This window comes from Apiospora marii, assembly GCF_038362585.1.
Source record: "Apiospora marii strain CBS 49790 chromosome Unknown utg000003l_segment0_segment0, whole genome shotgun sequence".
Lineage (NCBI taxonomy): Eukaryota > Fungi > Ascomycota > Sordariomycetes > Amphisphaeriales > Apiosporaceae > Apiospora > Apiospora marii.
The window spans coordinates 5,392,450-5,418,302 of NW_027117374.1; the positions used below are offsets into that span (position 1 = coordinate 5,392,450).

At 54.8% G+C, this 25,853-nt stretch overlaps 8 protein-coding genes across 8 annotated transcripts; 2 read left to right on the forward strand and 6 right to left on the reverse strand.

Annotated features, from left to right (window-relative positions):
* Nucleotides 1-180: 180 nt before the first annotated feature.
* Nucleotides 181-1,580, forward strand: PG985_005229 (uncharacterized protein; the record flags this gene model as incomplete). The annotated part of the gene is made up of 2 exons (XM_066824998.1): nt 181-302; nt 368-1,580. The coding sequence occupies 2 exons, from the start codon at nt 181-183 to the stop codon at nt 1,578-1,580; spliced, it is 1,335 nt and encodes a 444-aa protein (XP_066688158.1).
* A 3,047-nt stretch (nt 1,581-4,627) lies between these two features.
* PG985_005230 (arrestin) lies at nt 4,628-6,223 on the reverse strand (the record flags this gene model as incomplete). The annotated part of the gene is made up of 1 exon (XM_066824999.1): nt 4,628-6,223. The coding sequence occupies one exon, from the start codon at nt 6,221-6,223 to the stop codon at nt 4,628-4,630; it is 1,596 nt and encodes a 531-aa protein (XP_066688159.1).
* Nucleotides 6,224-8,576: 2,353 nt separating this feature from the next.
* Nucleotides 8,577-9,969, reverse strand: PG985_005231 (Zip-domain-containing protein; the record flags this gene model as incomplete). Its single annotated transcript, XM_066825000.1, has 3 exons — nt 8,577-9,063; nt 9,132-9,748; nt 9,829-9,969. 3 exons carry the CDS (start codon nt 9,967-9,969, stop codon nt 8,577-8,579), a joined length of 1,245 nt encoding a protein of 414 aa, XP_066688160.1.
* Nucleotides 9,970-10,864: 895 nt separating this feature from the next.
* Nucleotides 10,865-11,344, reverse strand: PG985_005232 (uncharacterized protein; the record flags this gene model as incomplete). The annotated part of the gene is made up of 1 exon (XM_066825001.1): nt 10,865-11,344. One exon carries the CDS (start codon nt 11,342-11,344, stop codon nt 10,865-10,867), a length of 480 nt encoding a protein of 159 aa, XP_066688161.1.
* Nucleotides 11,345-12,067: 723 nt separating this feature from the next.
* PG985_005233 (uncharacterized protein) lies at nt 12,068-13,694 on the reverse strand (the record flags this gene model as incomplete). Its single annotated transcript, XM_066825002.1, has 2 exons — nt 12,068-13,043; nt 13,117-13,694. The coding sequence occupies 2 exons, from the start codon at nt 13,692-13,694 to the stop codon at nt 12,068-12,070; spliced, it is 1,554 nt and encodes a 517-aa protein (XP_066688162.1).
* A 1,459-nt stretch (nt 13,695-15,153) lies between these two features.
* On the reverse strand, nt 15,154-20,110 carry PG985_005234 (uncharacterized protein; the record flags this gene model as incomplete). The annotated part of the gene is made up of 2 exons (XM_066825003.1): nt 15,154-15,390; nt 15,455-20,110. 2 exons carry the CDS (start codon nt 20,108-20,110, stop codon nt 15,154-15,156), a joined length of 4,893 nt encoding a protein of 1,630 aa, XP_066688163.1.
* A 1,524-nt stretch (nt 20,111-21,634) lies between these two features.
* On the forward strand, nt 21,635-24,521 carry PG985_005235 (uncharacterized protein; the record flags this gene model as incomplete). Its single annotated transcript, XM_066825004.1, has 2 exons — nt 21,635-23,624; nt 23,695-24,521. The coding sequence occupies 2 exons, from the start codon at nt 21,635-21,637 to the stop codon at nt 24,519-24,521; spliced, it is 2,817 nt and encodes a 938-aa protein (XP_066688164.1).
* A 760-nt stretch (nt 24,522-25,281) lies between these two features.
* On the reverse strand, nt 25,282-25,506 carry PG985_005236 (uncharacterized protein; the record flags this gene model as incomplete). The annotated part of the gene is made up of 1 exon (XM_066825005.1): nt 25,282-25,506. The coding sequence occupies one exon, from the start codon at nt 25,504-25,506 to the stop codon at nt 25,282-25,284; it is 225 nt and encodes a 74-aa protein (XP_066688165.1).
* Nucleotides 25,507-25,853: the final 347 nt, after the last annotated feature.

Below are 25,853 nucleotides of genomic sequence, written 5' to 3' on the forward strand. Positions count from 1 at the left end.
TTGAAGTTCCGCAGAGGCGACAATTTGTAACCCTCTCCTTAAACACTTTACAAAGCCTTTCTCTTTTTACTGTTGATTACTCGTGGTCCATTCTTGACATTCATCCTCTCTTATTGTGTCTTGTAATACATTTCACATCTTAGCCTGTCTACTACTGCTTGTTTGAACTGTCCGTCCACCATGTCTTCCATCGCACGAGCCCTCCGGCCCGCATTGCGACACAGCCGGAATGTCACAGCGAAGGTTTCCTCCGCACCGCGATGCAGCCGTACCCTTAGGCCGCTCAATGTTTCCCAGCAGCAGTATGTTACACCTCGCCTCACAAAAACAGTGGCCACGGTAATTGTTGTCTAACAAGCACACAAAGAACACGATGTCTCTCGGCCACGCCACGCCGGCTCAATGATATTACCGACATCCCGCCGACGCCCATAGACCACCTCTCCGAGACTGAGGTTGCCATGAAGGAGACGGTCGCAAAGTTCGCCAACGATGTGATATTACCCAAGGTCCGGGACATGGACGAGGCCGAGAAGATGGACCCGGCGTTGGTAGAGCAGCTGTTCGAGCAGGGCCTCATGGGCGTCGAAATTCCCGAGGAGTACGGAGGAGCCGGCATGAACTTCACGTCCGCCATTGTCGGCATTGAGGAGCTGGCACGCGTGGACCCTTCGGTGTCCGTCATGGTCGACGTGCACAACACACTGGTGAACACGGCCATCATCAAGTGGGGCAGCACCGCCCTCAAGAAGAAGTACCTCCCTGCGCTGGCCACCAAGACGGTGGGCAGCTTCTGCCTGTCGGAGCCGGTCTCCGGCTCCGATGCCTTTGCCCTGGCCACCAAGGCCACCAAGACAGCAGATGGCTACAAAATCTCGGGTAGCAAGATGTGGATCACCAACTCGATGGAGGCCGACTTTTTCATCGTCTTTGCCAACCTCGACGCCAGCAAGGGCTACCGGGGCATCACCGCCTTCGTCATGGACAAGGACACCAAGGGCTTCAGCATCGCTAAGAAGGAGAAGAAGCTGGGCATCAAGGCCAGCTCGACCTGCGCCATCAACTTCGACGATGTCGAGATCCCCAAGGAGAACCTCCTGGGCGAGGAGGGCAAGGGCTACCAGTACGCCATCGGCCTGCTGAACGAGGGCCGCATCGGCATCGCCGCGCAGATGACGGGCCTGGCCCTCGGCGCCTGGGAGAACGCCGTCAAGTACGTCTGGAACGACCGCAAGCAGTTCGGCCAGCTCGTCGGCGAGTTCCAGGGCATGCAGCACCAGATCGCCCAGTCCTACACCGAGATCGCGGCCGCCCGCGCCCTCGTGTACAACGCCGCGCGCAAGAAGGAGGCCGGCCAGAACTTTGTCCAGGACGCCGCCATGGCCAAGCTGTACGCCTCCCAGGTCGCCGGCCGCGTCTCCGGTCTGGCTATCGAGTGGATGGGTGGTATGGGCTTTGTCCGTGAGGGTCTGGCCGAGAAGTTCTGGAGGGACAGCAAGATTGGCGCCATCTACGAGGGTACGAGCAACATCCAGCTCAACACGATTGCGAAGCTGCTGCAGAAGGAGTATACCTCCTAAGTGATTAGTTGTTTGCCTTCATTCCAATGTCAAAGAAGGCGTTTGTTCGGGTCAGCATGGGTCTTTCGGTCCTTATATGGGAGTTTGGTAGATTCAGAAACCAGGTCCTCGTCCTTGTGAAGCAGCCTAGACTAGAATACAAACTGACTACTTCTTTTTTCAACCTGCGAATTGAGTGATGGGTGTACTGGAGCCGAGTGTGTGTGCTATTGTAGCATGCTGGCCTTGTAACAATGCCTGCATATTGCGTTGGGTCCAATTGACCCGAGTATTCTTGAATACTGCTCCTCTAAAGGCGAAGACAGTGGCAGGTTAGCTTGCTGGAAGGATTACATATTGGAGATCCCGAGCATCGAAGACGAACAGTCGAGCAAGGAACGAAGGACACGCAGTGAGGAAAGCGGCACCAAGGCGATGGTATTAGTATCTACAGTGAGCCTGTCCTAGCTTCCAGAGATTGCACTCGCAATCTCTGTACTGGACACCCTCGCCACGATGAGGCGCAGGCTCTTCGAGGGTGACTACATACTTATCTACCCCGATACAGCTTCATCATCCACCAGCTTCCTCCGCCAAATTCCCCCTCCAACAGCTTCCTCCTCCGCCAAATTCCCCCTCACCAGCTTCCTCCGCCAGATATCACCTCTCCCAGCTTCGTCCTCCGCCAGAGCCCTCCCCTTCGATCAGCTTCGTCCTCGGTCGGCTTCGTCCTTGGTCGGCTTCGTCTCGGTCGGTGTCGTCCTGGTCGGTGTCGTCCTGGTCGGTATATCGTCCTGGTCAGTATATCGTCCTGGTCGATATATCGTCTTGGTCGGTGTGTCGTTCTGGTCGGTATGTCGTGTCGTCCTGGTCAGTATGTTGTCCTGGTTGGTGTACCGTCCTAGTCGGTATATTGTCTTAATTGTTATATCGTCCTAGTCGAAGTGTCGTCTTAGTCGAGGTGTTATCTTAGTTGAGGTGTTATCCTGGTCGGTATATCGTCTTAGTCGAGGTATCGTCCTGGTCGGTATGTCGTCCTGGTCGGTATCGTCCTGATAGATATGTCGTCCTGATAGACATGTCGTGCTGGTCGATATGTCGTCCTAATCAATGTGTCGTCCTAATTAATGTGTCGTCCTGGTCGGTATGTCGTCCTGGTCGGTGTGTCGTCCTGGTCGGTGTGGTCCTGATCGGTGCGGTCCTCGGCTCCGTCCTCCACCAGCTTCGCCCTCCGCCAGCTCAATCCTCCTCAACCAGCTTCCTCCTCCAACAGCTCCCCCCCCTCTCTCAACAGCTTCCGCCCAAGGTAGCCTATATCAGCTCGATAGTGATATATACCCAATGAGAGAACTACCTATATAGTAAAAGTGTTAGCTGAATAACAAGAGTATATACCAATCAATCCGTCCCATGGCCCGTCCGTTTGGCTGATGAATGAAGTTGTCTGTGATGGATGAAGTTGTCCGTGATGGATGAAGGTGTCCGTGATGGGTGAAGGTGTCCGTGATGGGTGAAGGTGTCCGTGATGGGTGAAGGTGTCCGTGATGGGTGAAGCTGTCCGTGATAGATGTGTTAGGTACATTAGGAAAAAAATTAATTAATTAGAAGAAAGGAATTGAGAAAATTCGGGCTGGGGGGGAGGTATTTATATGCGTAAACAATAATGGCCCGACCAGAATATAGTTCTAGTATAAACCGGGTTTGAAGGGGAAAAGGTGGTCAATATCGTTGCCTAAACGAATTGTGACTATATATAAGAAACCCTGTATTCAGTTCCGGGTCAAAATGAAACTCTATTATTGGAATAAGTGAGTGGTTCATATTTGGCAATTCCAAGCCCAATGCTGCCAAGTTGCACCTTCTTGTGATGGCATGATGGTCTCTGTTGTTGCCCTGTAGGTTTGTAATTGCAAATCTCATTGACCTCGTCCAGTAGAAGACGTGTCTAGCGTATACTGTGTAATGATAAAATCGCCCCCTTACACTTCCAGGCACGTTACACGATACCGTACATCATGAAAAGAATATCATGCCGGCTAATGGCATTCAGGTCCATGGTTCTGCCAGGGCCACGGTAAAGGAGATCTTTGATAACTAACTTATTGGTGCCTGGATCCCGGGCTGCATGCTCTGCAGCTTGCTTCTGCCACTAACGTAATGATCAAATGATACTGGGTAAAAATGTTTCCTAACATGAATATTCGTGATGTCCTTGTTCGGAGTCCATGTGAGACGTTGCCAAAGACCGAGTGCCTTTTGGGCGCACTTTGCGTTGAACAGAGTAGCAATTGTGAGAGCTGGTGTTTGCCCTAGCTTGCAGCAGGAAACGAGAAGGAAGATGGGCTCTCCGAAGGGTTCGCTCGTCCAGGTTTACGAGATGGCGCTCCCATTTCTCTCTGCCGTGGTATACGCGGCGCTCTTTTCGCTTCTCTCGTCAGCTCATTATCTGTTCGTTATTTGAGTATGGAGCCAGGATGGCCTCTGGCCATTGACCCTGGTGGTTGGGTGAAAGGCAGATGGTAGGTGGACGATTGCGAAAAGACTTGAAGGGGATACTTGCTGTACGTACCAGGTCAACCTCCCGCCCTTTGGCGTACATTTGCTTTCAATCTTGGTTGTGGAATAGCTGTCTCCTTGCTTACCAGAGAGAATCAACACGCACCTAATTATCAAGTAGTTGGCTGAAAATGGAATACCTGGTTGCTGATGGAATAGGGGAGCAGGACGATGGACTCAGTTGAATGATCAGTACACCCATTGTCCAATCAATGAATAACAATAGTTATTATTATATATGCTAGGTGGAATAAACACTACCTAAAGTAAGTATATTAAAGACAGTCGGGTATCATTGGATCCATGCCATCCCCAATACAAAAGGAACAACATCCTAACAAATTCCCATCCCATAACCCATCATGATGTGCCCAGTACAACCTCTCGAAACGCCATGCTGCCTAAAGATGATTGGTGTATGCGTGTTGAAACCAATTCCAAGGAAAAGAAAATGTCAGGTGAATACTCTGTATGTAGGGTCGTGACTCACCCCCTAACCCCTAGCCCCTTATTTATATGTGTACCCCCGCCGTCACCGTCCGCCACCCCCCACCATCCCCATACCCCGGCAGCGCATCCCCCCCAAACCCCCCCTCCTCCGGCGCGCGGAACGTCCTCCGGGGCCTTAGGTGCTCCTCCGCCTCGGCCGCCTCCATCGCCGCCTCGAACGAGGGCGGCCGTTCGCCCTCGGCGTCGGCACTTACGGAAGTATCGGAGTCCACGCCGACCTGCAGCGGCACGCCCAGCGTTGCTTTAGAGGTGGTGCCGCCGCAAGATGAAAGGGAAATGGTCAGCCACAGCACGTAGACGCGCGAGACGACGCACGAGTGGAAGGTCGGGGCGAAGGTCTTCTTGTGGGTGGGGAGGCTGATGGGCACCTGCAGCGAGGCCGTGTGGTAGACCGGGGCGGGTTTCGTCGTCTTGGCCGAGGAGGAGGTCGAGGAAGAGGATACCGCACTCCACCGTCGACCACCACTACTGCCGGTAGCGGAAGGATGATCCGAGTCGGCGGCGGCGTCGCTGCAGTAGCCCGAGTCGCGCCGGGCAATCGCCTGCGCCGACTTCTCTTGTTGCCACTCGAGGTCGCCTGCCCCGACGGCCGTGGACCCGAGGGAGGTGTTGTACGTGAAGGAGCCGCGCCCTTGGGCGCCGTAGGTCCGGACCCAGTTGCCCATGTCGGGGAAGTCGTTGATGGAGTTGCCCCCGAAGAACGTCACCGCCGACACTTTGGACGTGACCTCGGTGATCCTGGGCAAGCTGGACGGCGGCGATTGGCCGGAAGAAGATGAGGAAGAAGCGGCCTCGTACCGGAGGTCGATCCGAGCGCTCGTCGTCGTCGCCGCGCTCCCGTCCGCGCTCAGCATGATAGCCCCCGGCTGCGCCGCCGTCAACGTGACCCGGCCCGTCTTGGGCGAGAGGATCGAGCGCCGCACCGACTTGGTCTTGGCCATGCAGTAGAGGCTGTCGGCGGGCGTAATACTTAAAGGGGGCAGCTCCGCGAACGAGGGCAGGACGTGGACGAGCCTCGAGGCGTCGAGCAGCTTGGTCCGCGTCTTCTCCGAGACCTCCTCGCGGAACAGGCGGGCGCGGACCGCGTACTCGACGCGGGCCATGTCCGGGGTCATGTCGTCGCGGTCCCAGGTGCCGAGGCTGGGCGGGAGGCAGAGGTGGTGGGCGCGGACGGCGTCCGAGGCCGTCTTGTGGCTGCAGGCGCTCAGGGTGAGGTGGTCCGGGATGACGAAGTTGAAGGGGACGGTGTAGGTGCGGCCGGCCTCGTACAGGCGCGGGACCGGGTACGACGAGTCCGGGATGGGCATGGTCAGCTTCAGGAAGGTGTGCTGGGTGGCGTGGGGCACGTGCACGCCGTCGACGCGGGTCCGGCTCACGCCCATGAGCAGGATCTGGAGCGAGTCGAACCGGGTGTCCTTGGCGGGGCTGATGACGACGTGGCCCGACAGGCTCGACGACGACGTGTAGGCCTTGGAGCTGTAGTGGTTGTCGAGCTGGATCTCCATGGCGGCGGGTTTCCCGTGGCTGAGCTTCCGGTTGATGCCGGCCAGCACGCCGGTGAAGCTGCTGGGGTTGTTGGAGCTGGTGGTGGACGACATGTTTATTCGAAGCTGTTGAGGTACGGCCGCGGCCTCTTATCAATAAGTAAGCTGCTGCTGCTGGGTATAAGCGAGCTCCGGCGTCGCCCCTAGGGACCGACTGCGGGGTTGATGTGGTGGTGGTGTAATGGCTGGAGGATGCCACCTGACAAGAGAACGAATAGGTCGAATTCGCCTCTCTCTGATAGGGGGTGAATCGCAATTGGCTGGCCGGTCAGTAGCGAATAGCCAAGACGATTCGGAGATGTGCCGGTTTACCCTGGTCCTGTTGACAATGAACAGGAGGCTTGGGGGAACGTTTGGTAGGTAGATAGGTTGTAGCTGGCAGCATCGATGTACTTAACTAATACAATCATGGCTTACAACTTATTCAGGCCCACGGGGTGTGTCTGATCTCTTATATATATATCTAGAATCGAGTAATGAAGAGACCACCTTTTTAGATTGAATCAAGTATGCATGGTCGACTCGATCTTCCTCGTAATCCACGGCAGACTTGACCTGGACCGCACTACGACACTGAGTCATCCATCGTACCAGGGGGGAGACTGGGGGAGACTGGGGAAACACTTGCCATGACATGAGGCACGGGGCATGAATAGTTGATGGATCATGCAATACCTAAGGCGCGCTCAGGCGCTTGCGAGCCACCTGAAGCGGAGAGGGAGGGCTGGTAACTAAACGTGCAGTGCAGCCAACAGTTTGGATGCTGTTGGGGGCCGGTCGCCATTGGGCCCCCCGTTCGTTTGCGTGCTCGTGTTACTGTAGACGCCCTTTGCACTACACACTCGCATCCCGGAATGGCTTGGATCATCCTGACGCCAACGGCCCCGACTAAACGAATCCTGTACTGTGGGCGCGCGGGAATACCTATGTATGACTCTTTTTGGCGTACATATGCAATGTACCTAGTGTTTTAGCGGGCATGGTCAAACAGAGTTGGGGTAGGCTGCAGGAGTGTTTTCCGATCCATGCAGTACCCAGCCCATCCATCCACTTGGGAGGAAATCCGGGGTCCAACTGCTCGGTCCGAGCTGACTATACGGTACGCCCTTTTGTGCTTAATCTGTTGGCTTCCCATTTTCTTGGCATCGAAATGATAGACAGAGTCGCATTGATTTCCTGTGCTTGCGTTGCATACATACCAATATGCCCCCCTCGTTACATCGGTATAAGAATAGATGGCGATACCTGTGGTCCATGAATGGCATCATCCGGTGGCATCCACCATCCATCTCTTCTCGACGAGCCGGTCAGAGTTACACATGCCGGATACCCTTGTTTGTTGATGCCGCTTACCCACAAACACAAACATTCGGATATAAAAAGCGTACTTTTCCACAGGCTGGCTAGTTCCCACCGATGAGCAATATGACACTCTGACATCGTCATCTAAGGGGACTGGCTACCCTAGGTAGAGTTAGGTAACTAGAAGCCAGCGGGCGGTGGTGGTGGTGGTCATGGTTGCATCTTGGGATCGACCGATCTCGGAGTCCATCCACCTTTCGCAATCTGGATTGATTACCTGAGCAGTCCAACTTACCAATCCGTCCCGATCAGGCTGGTGGCTCTCAACAAGTGCAGTAGGGCGGGTAGGTATTAATAAGTAAGTTTCCGAACTAAGCCTCTGGATCTTCAGGTGCTGCTGTAAGCGAGCCTGTCGAGTTTGCTTGGCAATGGAGGGTTATACCTGTACCGCCACAGTTGTTGGAGCAAACCAATGTTACCCATCACGCATGCGAGCAAGTTTGCTCAGCCCTCATTGATGTTGGTTTTCCAATATTTCAGCTCTGGCCCCCGAACCAACTTATAATTGACGAGTCTTATATTACTTTTATAGAGACCAGTCAGTTTGCTTTGAACTCAACCCAGCCAACACTGTCAAGCTGACCCGCAAGGAGGGAAGGAAAGCAGCGGTGAGTATGGATCATGTACGGACATGCAGTACCCTATGTTGGTCCTGAAATGAGTCCTCGCCGGCCACTGAACTCCGAAGATACGGAGTTTCCCGTCTCCGAGGATCGCGACGTTTGTCCATGTATGTAGTAATGAGATGAACAGATGGATCAGCATCCACTAGCCCTAGCCCACGCCTTTCGGATAACAAGTCCGATGACCAGGGTAGCACGCCCCGTAAGACTACAATAGCTAGCCCCGGGAGCTTGGCCGTTAGCGAGATACTGTAGCGAAGCAGAATGGACGTCACGAGGATATTCCAAAGCTTCTTTCTCCGTCTCTAATGTTTTTATACTCTCCTTAATATCTATCTATGCTCTAAACACACAAGATGGAAGGTCTATATATCTAGATAGCAGTACATCATGATCATCAATCAGATCACGGCAATTACCGTCTAGTCCCACGAAATGTAAAGCATTATACCCGCACCCACAGCAATCGCCGCGAACTGCACGAGCGTCTTGCGCAGCTCGACCGACTTGTTGGGCCCCGTCTCGAGCAGCTCGGGGATAACGGCGACGGTGCCGACGTAGAGGAACGTGCCGGCCGTGAAGGGCAGCAGCATGTCGCCCCAGCTCAAGCTGGTGCCCCAGATGCCCTCGTTCATACCCATCGGGGCCCCGCTGCCGCCGTTACCGCCGTACTCCTGCACCGCGATGCCGACCAGGGTGCCCAGGAGCGCGCCCACGGCCGTGACAAACTGTGCGCCCATCGCCGCCCGCTTGGAGAAGCCCGACTGCACCAGCAGCGCGAAGTCGCCCACCTCGTGCGGGATCTCGTGGAAGAAGACGGCGACGGTCGTGGTGGCGCCGATGGTGGGCGAGGCGTAGAAGGAGGCTGACATGGCCAGGCCGTCCGTGATGTTGTGGGTGAAGTCGGCACTGGACGGCGGGTTAGCATAAGTATGTATACATAGAGTAGGTCCATATATCGTTAAATGTGTACTCACATCAAGTTGAGGTAACCACCGAGCTTGACACTGGGGTTGATTTCCTTTGCCGCCGGGGCCTCGGGCTTGGCGACCTCCTTCTTGGACTTCTTCCTCGACTTGACGCCGTCCTTGGCCTCCTCAATGCCCGTAGCCACCACCGCCGCCGACGCCACCACGGCCTCGTCATGAGCATGACCCCCATGCCCATGCCCATGCTCGTGCCCCGCGCCGCCAGTCGCGATGCGCAGCCCCTTGTCCATGGCCACGAACGTCATGAAGCCGACCATGATGGCGACGCCCAGCAGCAGGTTGCGGTTGGGCTCGACCAGGACGAAGCGGACGTGCTCGGGGCTGTCCTCGCCCAGGAAGATCTCGGGCAGCAGGTGGAAGAGGGTGTCGCCCATCAGCCCGCCGACGGCGAAGGCCACCATGACGGACAGCGAGGACGGGTCGATGTTGGTCGGGCACAGGGCCAGCAGGAAGTTGGGCGGCCCGCTGATGTACAGCGTCGCGAGCAGCGCGTTGGTGGCGGGGCTGCCCGGGAACAGCACGGCGAAGATGCGCGACGTCAGGGTCGAGGTCGTCGAGGCGGCGGCCTGCTTCTCGGCGTTGAGGGCGGCGACGACGGGGCAGGACTGCGATTGGGAGAAATGCATCGTCAGTGCAATTGCTCTTCGTAAATAGTTCAATTGGGAGTATTGCTGGTCCTCCTTACCTGCAGTTTCTCCTCCAGGGCCTCCATGCTCAATGCGCTCGCGGATCCATGATCGGCTTTCAGCTTCGCATCGACGGATGCCAGCGCAATGCCAATGAGTAGCAGCAGCAAGAACCAGCTGTTTCTGTGTATGAATCCCATGTTGCCGTTTGCGAATTGGGTGTCGTGTCGTGTGGTATCGGAGGGGAGAATTCAGGAGAGGCCAGCAGATCAGATAAGCGAGATGTCCGACTTGGGGCTATCTCGACGAAATCGGAGCGCTAGTTTTAGTGGAGAGGCACGAACGCCCGCAGCAAGCATCAGCCCCTCGTCGTACTGATCTTGCCATCTTGAGCCAGTCTCTCGTCAAAACTTGAGATCGTCCAGTGTATGCTGTGTGACGCAAATAACAATTACTTGAGACGATATAACGGGATGGGAAAAGCGAAGACTCTGGGTTGTAACAGTTTAGCTGGCAACTGAGGAGGTTCCGAGTTTGAGTGGTATGGCAACTAAGACCCCTGAACGAATGTATGCTATTAATCTAATTCCGTTGCATCTTGCTGCTTGGCCTACTGTGGGATTGGAGTTGCGATAGTATATCAGTCCGCGTTTAGGAACAGGTCTATGGTGTTTTACATGCAGCTACAGAAGAACCTTACAAGGTAATTCCTAAAAAGCAAATAGTTGTTTTAAAGGCTTGGGGAAGGGGCGGCATTGCCACCAGCCCGACACTGAAGCACATGATAGATCGCAGTCGTAGCATTGACAAGTAGTATGTATGTAGTCATATATAGTCAGTCAAAGGCCGAGTTTATATGTGACTTTTCTGTTTTGTAGGAGTTGCTGTTGGGCTCCACAAGGCACTGTCACAGATCAATAGGGGCGCGAACTACATTATGGCAAGCTAATATCTTCTGATCAACTTCTTGTTTGACATTGTATTTAGGGCGAGCTCTATCGAGGTCACGATCGGCAACCAGCCGCGCCGCTCACCCGTTTCCGCATCACATGTCTTATGTTGGCATCCCGAACCTCGAGACTCCCTAGGCCAGACTCAAAACAGCAGTCCATCCGCCGTCTTCACCGGCACCTTCAGCAGCCCCTTTAGGTCCAGCCCGCTGCGCCACTTGCAAACCATCTCGACATACACCGCATTCCCCTCGACAAACTCCCGCTTCTCCTCCACAGTCCCGCGCTGCCCCCAGAACTTTGCCTTATCCGCAGCCGCAGCAGAATCGCTGTCGCCGTGCTCCGCGCAGTAGCCGATCTGGGCATCTCGCTCCCCGAACGCCGGCGCCTTGTACATGCTCTCGGGGAAACCGGGCCCGTAGGTGTCGCCGACGACCTTCACGGCGTCGTTGGGGTACTGACGGCGCAGCGCGAGCGTGCCGACGAGGTTTGCGAGGCAGAATTCCGTGTGCTTGTCGTTGACGCAGGCGGCGCGGCGGCAGGGCTCCAGGGCGTACTGGTTGCAGCCGTCTTTGGCGCAGAGGTAGTTGCGGAAGGTACAGGCGGGGGTGAACCGGGTGGTCATGGTTGTGGTGGTTTTTTTTAGCAGACTTGGCAGTGGTAAGATCTGAGGGTTGTTGTGATGGGCGAGTAATGGTTTCATAGAGAGGCTGCCTAGAGATCGTATGGAGGCAAGTTATATACATAGCGGGTTGTATTCACACGATTCTAGAGAAAGGAGGCCCCCGTTCGTTCATTGTCGTTTGCCTACCGGAAAAGCCAACAAAGATGCGTTCATCTTGAAAGTAGTATGGGAAAATGGACACAATGGCCGACGTCCTGTCAACGGGAACCAGCCCAACAAAGCCATGGGCTCGTCAGATGAAGACGAGTAAGAGGCATTAGTAAGAACACCTTCGTCATCTCGGCACCACCAGTTTCAGGAAGCTGAACCTGACTACCCCTGGATGTCAGAACGATGCTTACTACAGGAAGCAAGAAACCCAATATGCTTCAATCAGACCATGGGGGCAAATAGTATGCGTCGTACGATATTCTCGTATATATTCAATCTCTGTCTATTGCGTATCAAGTCTCGCAGAACCACGCCAATCTACCGGATATCGTGACTCGAGAACAGTCCTATGTGTATGCGGAAAACCAAACCTGCAAACTCCCATCGCATGCCGCTCATGATATAGAAAAGACAGTAAAAACACATACATGGGGCTCCTAGTATAGCCGAAAGGAACAAGAACATTACTGGATAGTTACACCCATATCACGGGGTATTTAAACAATACGCTCATCAGTGTCCACCACTCCCCTCAGCCCCGGACCCGGCCCCATCACCCCCGCTCTCCGCCGCATGCACATTCGGGAAGTAGAACGCCGCGACGGCGATAGCCACGTAGAGAATGACGCAAAGAAACCCCTCGAGGTAGTTGGACTTCTGGTCGCGGAGGAAGTTGCCGACGGCGATGACGGCGAGGATGAGCATGACCATGTCGAAGATCTGGAAGTCGAGGCTCATGGGCTTGCCGAGGCCCCAGCCGACAATCACGACGAGCGGCCCGTTGAGCAGGGCCGTCTGCAGCGTCGAGCCGAGGCAGTGCGACAGCGCAAAGTTCATCTGGTTGTCCCAGGCCTCGTCGATGGCCGTCAGGTGCTCGGCCGCCTTCTCGACGAGCGGGACGAGGATCAGGCCCACGAACGGGTCCGTCAGCCCGTGCTCCTCGATCATGGGCTCGATCAGGTCGACGAGGATGTAGGCCAGCAGGGCCACGAGCCCGACCGAGATGACGAGGGCGATGAGACATTCCGTCAGGGTGAGCTTGTCCTTGTTCATGTCCTTCTCGCGGTCGTGGTCGCGGTGCTCGTCGTGCTCGAAGATGGCGTTGAAGATGCCGTCGTGCGTCTTGGTCTGGAACCAGACGAAGACGAGGTACGATATCAGCAGCAGGATGGCCACGGCGTGCGAGATGTTCAGCACGCTCTGCTCGAGGACCTGCGGCTCCAGGCCCGCCGTGCCCGCGACCGAGCGCTCGAAGATGGACGGCACGGCCAGGCCGATGCCCGCGGTCAGCAGCAGGCCCGACCCGGCCTCGGTGATGGCCTCGTCGAAGGTGGCCTCGTCGCGCCGCATGCCGGCCGCGAAGAAGCACATACCGAGGCAGAGCAGCATGGTCGCCAGGATGGAACCCAAGATGGCTCCCTGGATTAGGATGAATCGGTTGTTCACCAGAAGCATCATGAACAAGATGATCTCGACTACCGAGGCAAATCTACATCAAAGAGAAAATATTAGTTTCGGGCACTTGAATATACTATCAGTAGGGCTTGCATTGCAAAACTTACGTAGTCTCCGTCAAAACACCAAGCATGTGAGGCATCTTCCGCGCGAGCTCCTGCCCCGAGAACCCCACGAGGTTGGCGCAGGGAATCATGCCGATATAAGCCAGAATAAACTTGAGCGTATTCTGCTCGTGTTGGGGCACGGCGAAATACACCGCAATGGCGGCCGGCACGACGGGCCACAGGATGTTGACGGCGCGGGAGATCCAGCTGGTCGAGCGCCAGATGATGCGGAAGAAGTGCAGCGGGTGGATGCCCGTCCGCCCGCTCTCGCCCTCGGGCCGCACGGGGATCTTGCCGCGCAGCCCGTCCTTGCGCGGCGGCTCGCGGTGCCCGTGGTGCCGGAACACGACGCCCCGGTGCCCGTGGCCCCCGTGCACGTGGCTGTGGTTGCCGTGCAGGATGTCGTGGCGGTTGCGCGGCACCGCGGCCGTGGCGTCGCCGTCGGCCTCGCGGTCGCGGCGGCGCGAGGTGCTGCTGCCCTGGTGCGACTTGCGCGGGCTCTTTTCGCGTTCGACGCCGCCGTTGCTGTGGCCATTGCCGTTGTGGGAACGGCGGCCGCTCGTCGTTGCGCCTGCCATATTATTTATTGCCGACTTATACAGAGGCTTGGCGACTTGGTTGTTTTCGCGGGTCCGTGGAGTATGAGTTCGCAGCAGGAGAAAACCAACAAGTGAAGTCCGTCAGTTACTCGTACGTAAGCGTGGGTTTTTGGTGCTGCTACCCTATCGCGAGAAAAGAAAGGATCAGGGCTGGGTGGGCGAGCGATCGATCAACTGCGAGACGGAGACCTCTCCGGCGGCTGAGATTCACTTATCAAACCCACACTGGCTGGTCGTGGTGGAATGAACGACAGTCGAAATATGGGAACCAGGACCAAGAGGAGAAGTTTCCCTGGTTAAACAATCAATTGACGGAAAGTAAACATGGTAGCATAAACGGGAAAAAAGACGACCTCAGCAGACGAGAGAATGCCAGCCCAATCGTTTGTTGTTCCAGCAGCCAGCCAGCCAGCCAGCATCAGCATCATCGACCGGGTCCCGTTTCGCTTCGAACTTGGGCCAGCCAGCAACCAGCCAGCCAGCCCCCCGGCCCCTCCTCCCCTGGCCAGCGAACAGGGAACCAAGACATGTCCTCATGTCTTTTTTTCCCTCAATGCCAAGCCCTCCCTTCAGCTGCCGTAAGACTGGCGGAAACCCGATAAGAGAAAGAAGCATGTTCGTTGTCTTGGCGTACGTTTCACGTCCCACGTCCCACGTCCCATAGGTCCAGTTGGCAGGCAATACGGGAAGTGGGTGATTGGAGCGGGTTGGGAAGAAAAGAACAAGGGAGAGAGGCGCGCGCCGCAGGCGCAAGCGGTCTAGAACTGGTCAAGCATGCCCCGGACGGCGCCCTCAATTGACATCATGCTGCAGAAAATAGGCCAGCCCCTGACTTTACTAGAGCTGAGATAAAATTAGACAACGCAGAATCTGCGATTTGCTACCGATACTCTTCAGCTTCATTAAACCCACGAGTCAGGGCAGTCTTGGATGAATTGATGATCCCCTTGGCACTGGGTTCCCATTATCACGAACAGTCCCAATGTATTCCGTGAGATTACTCCGTATTGGCAATCAGGAAATGTGCTGCAGTGCACGTGGCATCAGCTCAGCGAGCAGAGATTCCCCACGATCCCAACCGGGACTAGGGGAAACAGAAAACGGGGATTTCGTCTCATCCAATCAATGCAGGTCCACTACCAAGAGCTGTCAAGAAGAAGTAGTCTGAGGATCTTGAGAAGGCACTAGTGATGTTCTGACGGCTTGACCAAGAGTTGGCACGCAGGCTCACATACTAAAGAGCTTACAGTAATTAGGCAGTTAAGACATTCACCAAGTTCTGGGCAAAAGCTTGGGAAGCTTGTCCCACGTTGTAACACATTGTTGCTGTACATGGATTCCACTGGGATATGTCTATTTTTGTGACGGTTTCAGAAGATAACTATTCCACATATCTCAATCGAATGTGCCTTTCCCCGTGCACTGCAAAGTATATATCCTACGACAGATAGTCGATGGGGTTTCGGCACAGTGGGCACGTATTCTGGTTGCTGCTGCGGAACCACTTGTACAGGCAGGACCTGTGGAAGAGGTTCTTGCAAGTCCCGCAAGCCTTGTCGGGTATCCGCTTGTCGCTGCTAATGATGCTGTAGCAGATGGCGCACTCGGTCTGGCCCTTCATGGCGCCGTTGACGTTGCGCTTAAAGGCCAGAAGCCCGTCTACAATACTGCCGCCCTGTTTTTGTCATGTTAGCCATTCTGTGACTTGTTTGGCGGATGAGGTATCCAATGAAACTTACCGAGAAGGTGATAACTCCCTGGGTGGCCAAGATCCACGCCTGCCACTTCTTCTCGCTGACCGCGAGACGGTTCACCCCAATCACCGCCACACCGTCGAGAGGGAAGGCCGGCGGAACCCGAATCGCAATCGAAGCCTCGTGTTCGTCGACCTCGTACCCCACCGAGATCTCCTTGGCGGCCCGGCTGACTCGGACAATGAGCTCCTTCTCGTCGTCGGCCGGCGCTTCCTGTGTCTCTGCCCACTTCGTTACGTCCTCGAACGTCTCCGAGACGATGATCGGCGAGAAGTACTTGGCCACCCAGCTCTCGACCGCGATCTTGGTCCGCTTGGATTTACAGTCGATGTGCCACGCCTTGAACAGCCCTGGGACGTACTTGAGCACGAGGTAGAAGAGATGGACCAGGAGCCATTGCATGTTCTTCTCTTCCATCTCCGTCTCTGCCAGCTTGATATCATATGAAGTGATATGCTCGACAGTCAAGTTCTCACGGTCGAGATTCAGCCCGTTCGCTGCCGAATGGCCTAGCACATCAAAAGTGAACTCCATAAGGGGTCCGATATAGTTCTCGCTCTTGAGGATGTCGGCATAGTCACTGCGTAACTTGAAGGACGCCGCCTTGAAAGCGTCGAAGACGAGATGCCACGACAACAGGTACGATCTTATAGGTGTGGGGAAGCGAGCCAACGCCTCATCGGAATACGCCTCGAGAGTTGGCGCCTCCAGGAGGAGCGAAAGGAGCTCGTCGGGCAGCTTTGCGGTCTTTTTGTCGAGCAGCACGTCCAGAGATAGCTGCTCCTGAGCAGCCGGGAGAGCCTTGTGGAGCACAGAAAAGGCTGCTGTTTGGGTAGTCCGCGAATCGGCTGCCACCAGGCCGTACAGGTCCGAAAGGTCCTTGACATGGTCCAACGGGATCTTCTCTACCAACCGGCAAACCATGGTATCGACAATCTCCAGAGGTTGGGTTTCCTGTTCGTGTGAAAGGTTCAAGAGCTCCAACAGCGCTGCTGATCGTGTTTCTGCTGTGCTTTGAAGCACATCGACGAGATCGTCATTTGGCTCCTCTAGCCCTTGTATCGTAGTGAGCAGTCGAAGAGCAGCATTGATACCGGGCAGGCGGTAATCCAATGACTGGCTAGTCGTTTTGGTGAACAGGTAGAGACAGAAGTCAATAGACCGCTCCCAGTACGAGCCATAGACATCCTTGATGCAGGGCAGCAGGCAACGAAGAGCCCGGCAGCTCTCGGTGGCAAGACGGTAGTCCAAATCCTCAGGTGTCTCCAGCCACGATGTAATTTGCCTGACCGCAAACACGAGACGGTTATTGGCCACGGGGAGTTCACCTGCTTCGTAAACTTGCATGCAAGCATTAAGCACGACCAACAGCCCGAGCGTTTTGTCGGAATCCAACTTGGCTCCAGCGATGTCGCTGACAAGCCGGTTGCAGAAGTTGTTGATAGTCTTGCTGGCGGACAAGGTCTCGCCAGCCCCCGTCAGGATGGCAGCTGCTGGAAGAATGGTCGAAGGACTTGATTTCAGGACTTGCAACTGGTTCAGCCAGTCTTCTGCGGAGCTAGGGAAGCCGTGCCTCTCGGTCAGTGCTTGTACTAGCTCGCCTAGTACGCGAGCATGATAAAGGCCGAGAGTGGTAGTGGATTTGGTGGTTTCTAGCAGTTCGCTGAAGATAGTGTGGATAATCTCAGAGTTTTTGGAGCCGGAGCCGTCTCTCCATCCACTGGCATCATCTGTCATTGAGCTCAACAACTTCCGAGCTGAGGAGACGAGGTCCTCAGCATATGACTGTGTGGCCTCGCTCTCCAATGAGCCCCAGACTCTCTTTTTCTCCATCGCCGTCAGTTGGTCTGCAGCAACCTCTGCAGTGACGGCCAGGCATACCAGCAGATCGGCCTGCTTATTAGATGGGAGTGGGCTAAGATCCAAGCCTGATGAGAGCATCTTGGAAAGGTAGATAGCCATCCTACCTGCGATGGAGCATCCGCTACGGTCTCGCTTCAACTCTCCTGCGGCATCCGGAGAAGAAGGCGCAACCAAGAAGTACGAACCTGCAAGGCTACTCGTGAGTGAAAGCGATGGGTTAGGTGTAACCTCGCACAGCGAGGCCAGCTCTTTCTTCCAGCATTCGACATCTGGCATAATCGACGCCAGGACCTGGGCATCACCTGCGGCGTCTCCTAAATGTATTGCCTGCTGCACGAGCGTCTCAATGCTAAGAGAGCTGACACTCGCGTCGTTCAGGTTGTGCTGTATAATTTCGATCTTGTTCGGCTTTGTGGACGGCTTGTCTAACAACGCCTTCAAGCTGACCAAGTCTGGGTCATTGGACTGCTCAGAGAGGCTCAAGATGCTGGTCATCAGGGACATATGAATCTCGTCATCCGCCGAGAGAAGCTGGGGGTTATTCTGGGCAATCAACATGAGTCCCTTGCAGACGCCGGATGAGGGCTGTCCGTTGAGATTGGCCAAGCGGTTCACCAGCTCCTTGACCAGCTTCTTGGTAGAGTCATTGGTCAACGCGCTGTAGCCAAGTACGCCGTCATACAACTTCCAGTCTACATCGCCAACCCCAGCAGTACACTCGAGGCAGAATCGGACAAGGTGTTCCTGAAGGACATCGTCTTGATGAGCTAATGATGCCGAGGCATTGCTGGAGATAAGCATCGACACCGCTTGGACTGCCAACTTGCTATCATCCGCCGACAGGTCATCCGCCGACAGGACGGATGCAATGATGGCCTTCCACACTCGCGTGAATTCTTCTTGTCGCTCTTGAACCTCGCCTAGGCTGACAACGCTCGAGAAGAGGTATGGCGCGCTGGCTGATTTCAGGAGGGCGGGGCCACCTCTCGATACTGCCTCCTCAAGCTGTCGCAGAAAATCGTCAGCGTGCGGAGATGAGAACAGCAGGGGCGAACTCTTGAGGGACGATTGGACTGTTGTCGCGGCGCCAAAGGGCTTCCACTGTCTGGTCTCCAGTAGCTTCAGCGCGTCAATCAGCAGTTCAACCGACGGTTTCGCGGGAATATCGGGTATCGGTCGATCGGTCGCAATGGTTTTCGAGTGGCCTTCGAGAATTTTTCCGCTCAACGCAAACCAACGGCTGCCTTCATCGGCGATGGCCTTCTGGGATTTTTCGTGCTCTTTGGACGCCTCAGGCAAGGAGCCCTTCATGCGCTCCCTAAATTGGTCTCGTAACGTTTCCCAAAGCTGCTCCGTCGCTTGCACCACTTCTTTCTTGGGCGATACGGCGGACGATGTGTACGCCTTGATAACGACAGGTATTTGGCATCCAGAGGCCCAGGCTGAAAGCTCAGGGCGAGGGAAAAGGTATTGCTCGGTGAGCGGGAAAAGACAGTCCTGCACCAACTTGGTCGCTGATCCTTCTGTGTCCAACTTGAGAATGAACTGCCGGACCAGACTCAGATAGCACGACCATGCGGCAACAGCATTGCTGCGCGGCTCTTCTCGCCTGACAACTCCCGTCCTCAAACACTCTATACATTTGGTAGCCCCTTCCAAGTCGCTGGGAAGTATGCCCTCAGGTAGCGTGTTGAGGAGCTTGTCAACGGACTCCCAATGTGAAGCAGGGCCGCCCTGGGAGCCCTTTTCGAGGAAGAGTTGTAATCGCGAAAGGGGCGATTTCTTCGCTTTGTAGTCCGTTGTCCAGACCGTAGGGTGTTTTGCCGTCAGAGCGAGCAAAGTCCCGACAAAGTCAACAGCGGACCCTGTCTGATCGCTCTTCAAGCCTTCTGCAATGTAGATTTTGCTCAGTTGTGGGAGCCTAGCCTCGATCACTCCTGGCATTTTGTCGAGGCAGGTTCGGACCATTTGATGTGACTGTCTCCTCACAAAGTTCTCGTTAACGATTGCGCTGGTCCACACTTTTTCCGACTGGAAGAACGTATCGTAGCTCTCCTGGTTCTTTTCGATTTCCGCAACATCGAGCTTCTCCAGCAGGTTGAGCACGAGCGCAAGGCTTCCGCCCATGACTCGGTAGTACTTGGCTTCCGCATCGTCGGCGTTGGTGGAGCGCTCATCGCTCAGCGAGTCTACCGTCTCTATTATGGCGTCGGAGGCGTACTCCAAAATTTGCGTCTGACACTTGCGCCAAAATTGGGCGACCTTTTCTGGAGTGGTGAGGAACGAAGCCAGACCGTCTGTAGCCACCCGCGCAACGCCCCGATCTCGGTCAAAGGTTCCGGCCAGCCAGGTGCCGACGATCTTAGGTATGCGACGTTCCATGCGCTTCCGCGCCGACCTCACAAGCTCGAGTTGCAAGGTGTGCGAGAGCTCACGGACGCGCCGTGAGTTATCGATCGATATGCGCGGGTACAGCTGGACCCAGGCGTCTAGGATGGCTTCTTCGGCGCCGCCGTCGCGCTCGTGTGGGTGGGCCTCGACGAAGGCGACCAGGTCTTCCAGCGCCTTGGCCTTTGTCGTGGCATCTTTCTTGAGCAGGTTCTTGAAGGAAACGGCGGCGTTCGCGTCGGATATGGTCGCAAAGTTCGGGGGCTCGGATAGGTAGGACAGGTTGCTCCCGCTGGAAGCGGACGAGAAAGCTCCGAACCCGCCTGCGCCCGCAGCTGCGAAGGCCGCTTTGCCGCTGGCGGCCTGGGATTTTCCTGATCGTCGGCTCATCTGGTTGGTTTATGGACGGACGGTGGGTTATTGGAGTCCCAAAGGGTTTTCAGCGGGTGGGTGGTGGGTGTTGGTGATGATGCTGTCTATCCAGAAATGGCCTTTTGGTTTCCTCTTGCTGCGCTGAACTTTTACCCCACGGCGGGGCAACTTGCTGTCATCCAAATCGAAGCGTGAAAAATGTCTAGGTCGCTTAATGTGCCAGACGAGGTAGGAAAAAATCAGAAAAAAATGACACTGTAAAGAATCTCGTTGGACCTGTGTATGCAACATTCAATTGGGACCTGTAATAAGGTTTGAAGGTTTTGAGGCGAGAGTTGCTATTCGTCAGGTGCAATCGCCGTTTGAGTCAGCCCGAAGCTATGGGGAACTACTGTCACGGAATGATGTCGATATTCTAAGCCCTGTCCAAGCTTGGCCCTGGAAGCTCTGGAGCTCCTAGTCCCGCCTGAGTGAAAACTCACTTCCACAGGCAATAAACTATTCTTAAGTTCAATTATGAAGGATTTTACTAAAGCTGCCCTTCATATATGGCATTTCCCTGGTCTTTAAACAAAAAGCTGAACGAAAGTCGGAGCACGATCACACACAAACAGCTTTTGACACTGACAATAAGCAAATGCTTGATGCTCAAGGTGCTCCAGCTAAAGATGCACAGGCCAATGACGCATGCAGCTCACCAGCAAGGATGATAGAGACACACCAAATCCGATCTTAAGGGAGCCAAGATCGCCTACCCCGCAAACACCCGCTCACGTTAAGACAGCAGCTAGGTCCTCTTCCCACTGCGGCCCCGGATTTGCAGGCCCCTAGGGCGCATTGCGAGGGTCTACATATTTCAGATCTCAAGGCCATTGAGAACAGCTGACGGGAGGAAACTCTCTTTCAAGACATGTGCTCAGGATATGTTAATAAGATTACCACCACTCACTGTTAGGATCACAACCATCTCTGTTACAGTTATATCCAAGGCAATAGACGCCCAGGCAATGCCTAGCGGCCTGGCACTTGGCCTCGTTGGTTCAGCCACGGCAGAAGGGATGCATCGGATTGTTGTTGGTGTTGGTGGTGGCAATGAGGGGACATCCCCCAAACACCCCGGGTCAAGCCTTGACTTCAGCGAGCTTGAAACTCCAACTTCTTCACCTTCTCAACCTCCATGTGCTTCCTGTCAACCATACGACGGCAATAGTTACCATCGATTCTACCCACATAGCATAGTCCCAGAATAAGAACCACAACGCATTTCACCCTACTTTGTGGGTTTCTTTGTCTGTCCCTCCTCTGTCCCGTAAACGCTACCGACTGCGTCGCGTGTAAGTACTGGAGGATTCCGTTACGTGATCTACTCCGCACGAGCTTAGAGCTCCAAGACTCTACCTATTCCGACACCATCTTTGGTATTGCATTACGGCTTGAACAGGCTTCATCTTGTGGCTGCAAGCATTCATCTAATCTTCCTTTAGGTGTATAGCTCGACTGTTGGTAGCATGATCTTGTAGTTGGCTTAAGTCTGCCGCCGCGATGCTGACCAACATTGTGTCGCAAACGTCCCCGGGCGCAGGATCGCTCTACATCAGAGCATCCAGCTCCAATGTCCTCACAGCGGCTAACACTTCGTTACTACTGAGGGGTCGACATCACCAACAAGCCCGTGCATATCGCTGCGGTCCATGGTCATCCTACTTCGGCCCCGACATCCAAAGGCATTCGCGCCGCCGCCAACGCATAATCAAGTACAAGTATGCCGAGTCGCAGAATAGGAAGTCGTCATGGGACCAGAACCCACTGGCCAACGACGCCAAGACAGCACTGCGACGTATCGTAGGGAAATACTGGCAAGCGGGAGCTTCGCTTTGTGGCGCCAGTCGCATGGTCAGCTATGACGCAGGGCCGTCTCAAGCGTACAAAGAAGGAAAGCAGAAAGACCATACACAGAAGACTGCATCTGCCAGCAGTACATGGACCAGTCCGCTGGGTGATGTCATACATCGATGGACCAAGCAGTCCTCGCCGGGGGTCAAGAGGGCAGACTATTCTACAGCAGAGGCTTCTGCAGGTACCCCATCTGAAGATGATTTCATCATTGATCCCATCACCAACCGCAAGGTGATCCGCAAGACATACCGGGCTGTCCAGTCGGATACTGAAGCGCCTGCCGAAGCGTTCAGGTCATCTTGGTCTCCGGGCCCACGTCTTCCACCTACTTCGTCTCCGGGACTATCTCGGGACAGGTTGAGAAAGTATGAAGAAGTGGAAATCGATCCGTTGTCTGCCGCGCCTTATCAAAGCCCCGACCCGACCGCCACGCACAGGCAACAACCTGGGTCTCAAAGCGAAGAGTACTCATTGAACCATTTACCCCCAGAGGACCAGGCGGAGGTGTACGATGATCTACATAAATACAGCCCCTCGGAGCACGACGAAATCAAGGATATCACCGAGGAATCAGCACCAAAGTACGATGATCTACACAACTACAAGCCTGCAGAACATGATGAGATCGACCCGCCTTCCTCAGAGCCCGTCCAGAGATATGACGATCTCCACGAGTACAGGCCTACAGAGCATGACGAAATCGAGTATGAGCCGGAACAGCCAGTCCAGAAATACAATGACCTCCACAACTACCGGCGTATGGAACATGATGCGACGACAACTTCGGCTTCACAGTCTGCACCAAAGTATGACGACCTTGGCGACTACAAGCCCTTCAGGTACAACGAATCAGATGCAACCCAGCCCGAGCCCAACCCAGTTTATGATGACTTACACAAATACAGGCCGTATATGTACAACGAGAATTCCCCGACGGCCGATGAGGCGGCAGCGCCAAAGTACGAAGACTTGGACGAGTACAAGTCTCCCACGGACCAAGCCGACATCGAAGCTGATTCAGCCAAGCCGAAGTACGAGGATCTGGATAAGTATCAACCGTTTCTCCATCAAGAGGGACAATCGGAGACCAAGCAAGGCTCGCAGTATGAAGACCTGGATAAGTATCGCTCGGACGTGCTCAAGGAGCCCCAGTCCGCGGAAGAAGGCGAACCCTTCGAACAATATGGCGACCTGGACCAGTATAAGGCGGCGTACCGGTACCAGGAGCCAGACGGGAAAGCTCCCGAGGTGCAAGACGAGGTCGAGAAGAGCCTCGGAGAGTTCGACGCGAACAAGGAGAACCGCGAGAATCTCGAACAGGCAATGACCGGCTATATCGCGGTATCGGACGCCATCGACAGGGAAGTTAGTGCCGGTCTCCAGCGATCCCGGCAAAGAGCCATGGAAAACGAGCCATCAGTCAACATCTTCCGCGACCCGCCCGAGAAGTTCCAGCAGCTGTTGAGGGAACATGAAATGCGCAGTCTCCGAAATGGTCCAGCGTCCGAGGATGCAAGAGACATCATTGCCAACAGCCTCGAGAAAGATTACTCTGATAATCCGACGCGTGGTCTCGACCCTGCCAAGGAAGTTGCACCGGGTCGAATAGACCCTTTCGTCCAAGCCAAATGTCGACGTAAGAGCCCAGTGAGCCGACATCAATGAACTAGAAGCTGACACTGAGATTTTATATCCGAAAGTGGTAGCAAAAGCCTACATGAGAGCCAAGAAAGATGGACAGGCTACCGAGCAGGCGCAGAAGGAGAATAAGTACGGAGATCTTGATCCCGAAAACCCAGTAACTATCCCCCCGAGATCTCCGCCTCCTCCAACTCCCCCCTCAGGCGTCGAGCCCACCACCTACAAGATCCTAGCCTACGACCCGACGATGCAAAGCGTCAGCGTTGCTGAGACCACTTCTATCGTGCCAGATCAAGCCGCGCCGTTGACGCCGAGTGAGATGCTCGTTCGCATGTCGAACCCCACCAAGTTCTTTCCTTATTTTGAGCCGTTGCGTGCGGAGGGGTTCGAGATTGTCTCGGGAAGCGGAGACGTTCTAGTCTTCCGCAAGGTACGAGAGCCGGAAAGTTCATCGTCGTCGTCATCGCCATCAACAACATCATCGCCTGCATCGTCCTCCTATTCACCGGAGACCACCGATGCTACTACTACTACCACTGCTCCTCCTGTCAACCCCATCGATATGATGGGCCGGCAGCCTCTACCAAAAGCCGCGGCCTTCGCCTCGCCCACCGGGTTCGTGAACTACAATGATTCCTTTGTCGATGAGGGGGAGACGCCTCCCCGGCCCCCGCCGTTCCGATCCCAAATCGATGTCAGGCGCGAGGAGCCCGTCTTCAGTGGGCCCAAAGTTTATGCTGACCGAAGAACCAAGAAGAAGAAAAAGCCAGGATTGACGAAGCGCGTTTTCGTCGCTGGAGCGTGGGTCGCGGGGCTTTCGTACGCGTTGGGGGTCGTGGGGGAATACTTTGCGACGGGGGGTGTGGATGGGAAGGGGCCGACGGGGTTTTAGGACTCTTTGCAAGTCGGCTTGGTTTTTCTTCGTACGTACTTGGTCGGGCATAGGAACGGCTCGTAATGATTTTGTTTGTTTGGAGTAATTGGGTAGGTGGGTTCTCTCCGACAATCTCGCTCACATCAAGAAATGGGCTTTCCTTGGGTTTCATGTGAGTAACAATGTTTTATCAAATGAGTTCGTTTTCTTGGGGATTTCATATTTGCGATTCGCGTGTACAGTAGCTACTGGAATTTTGGCATAGCTCCTATCGAAGAATTCGCTCCTCTACTATTGACTGAAGAATAAATCGTGGGATTTTTGGTGAACTGCCAATTTCATTGATGTCCAATTTTGTACGCGATGGTTCGGCTCTCCGTATTTAGGTAACATCTAGCATCGTAACGCGAAAGAAGCCCCTGCTATAGGATGTTACTGAGCAGAGCTTCCCCCCAACTACGCCAGTAACCCAGAGATACTTGATAACATTCTGACCTGTTTTGATGCTCCTACCCAGACGAGAACCCCATTTGTCCCTTCTTTTTGCCATGCAGAAGGCAATTTGAGTATAATTAGCCATGCCCTTCCCCCATAATCCGCCGTCACCCAAGACATAATCAGAATCATAACCCAACCGACGACCACCCAATCAATGCCTTATCACCCCGCAAGCTCAACAACCAGTCAATGCCAGATGTGTATACACAGTCCAAAGACGTCCTTCCACCCAGTCTTTCTTGCACTTGTTCTTGTTTCCTACTTCTCGCTGAACTGTTTCCTACTTCTCGCTGAACCCGGGCGCCGACTTGCCGCCCCCGAGCCCCGTCATCTGCAGCTCCCGCTTCTGCTCCTCCTTACTGAAGCTCTGCTGGCGCGCGAAAGACGGCTTCCACGACTCGGCGCCCTTCATGGCCCGCGCGGCGTCCTTTTCGAGCTGCGGCGACGTCGGGGCGTCGGGGATCGTGACGGGTTGTTGTTGTTGGTCTTGGTTAGAGGACGACATGGTGGTTTTGTTGGTTGGAAGTAGAGGCTTCTTGGTGGCAGAGACAGTTGGAGAGAGAGATTGGCTGATTGATGGATTGCTTTCTTTCGAGCGGCAGTGGTCGTATGAGCAGAAGAGGGGGCGGAGAAGGCTAAGCTTGTATGGCAGAGTTCACTGAATTCCGATCTGGGTGTGTGTCTTGATATGCACCGACTTAGAAACGGGAGAAATAGTGGGACGAAGAGGTCAATGATGGATGAGAACTGATAAAGGATATGGGACAACGATAAGTATATACCTACATAGGTCTCGCGATATTTGCCAGATGGTGGTGTGGTACGAGGAGCCCGCATCAATATGGAGAGAAG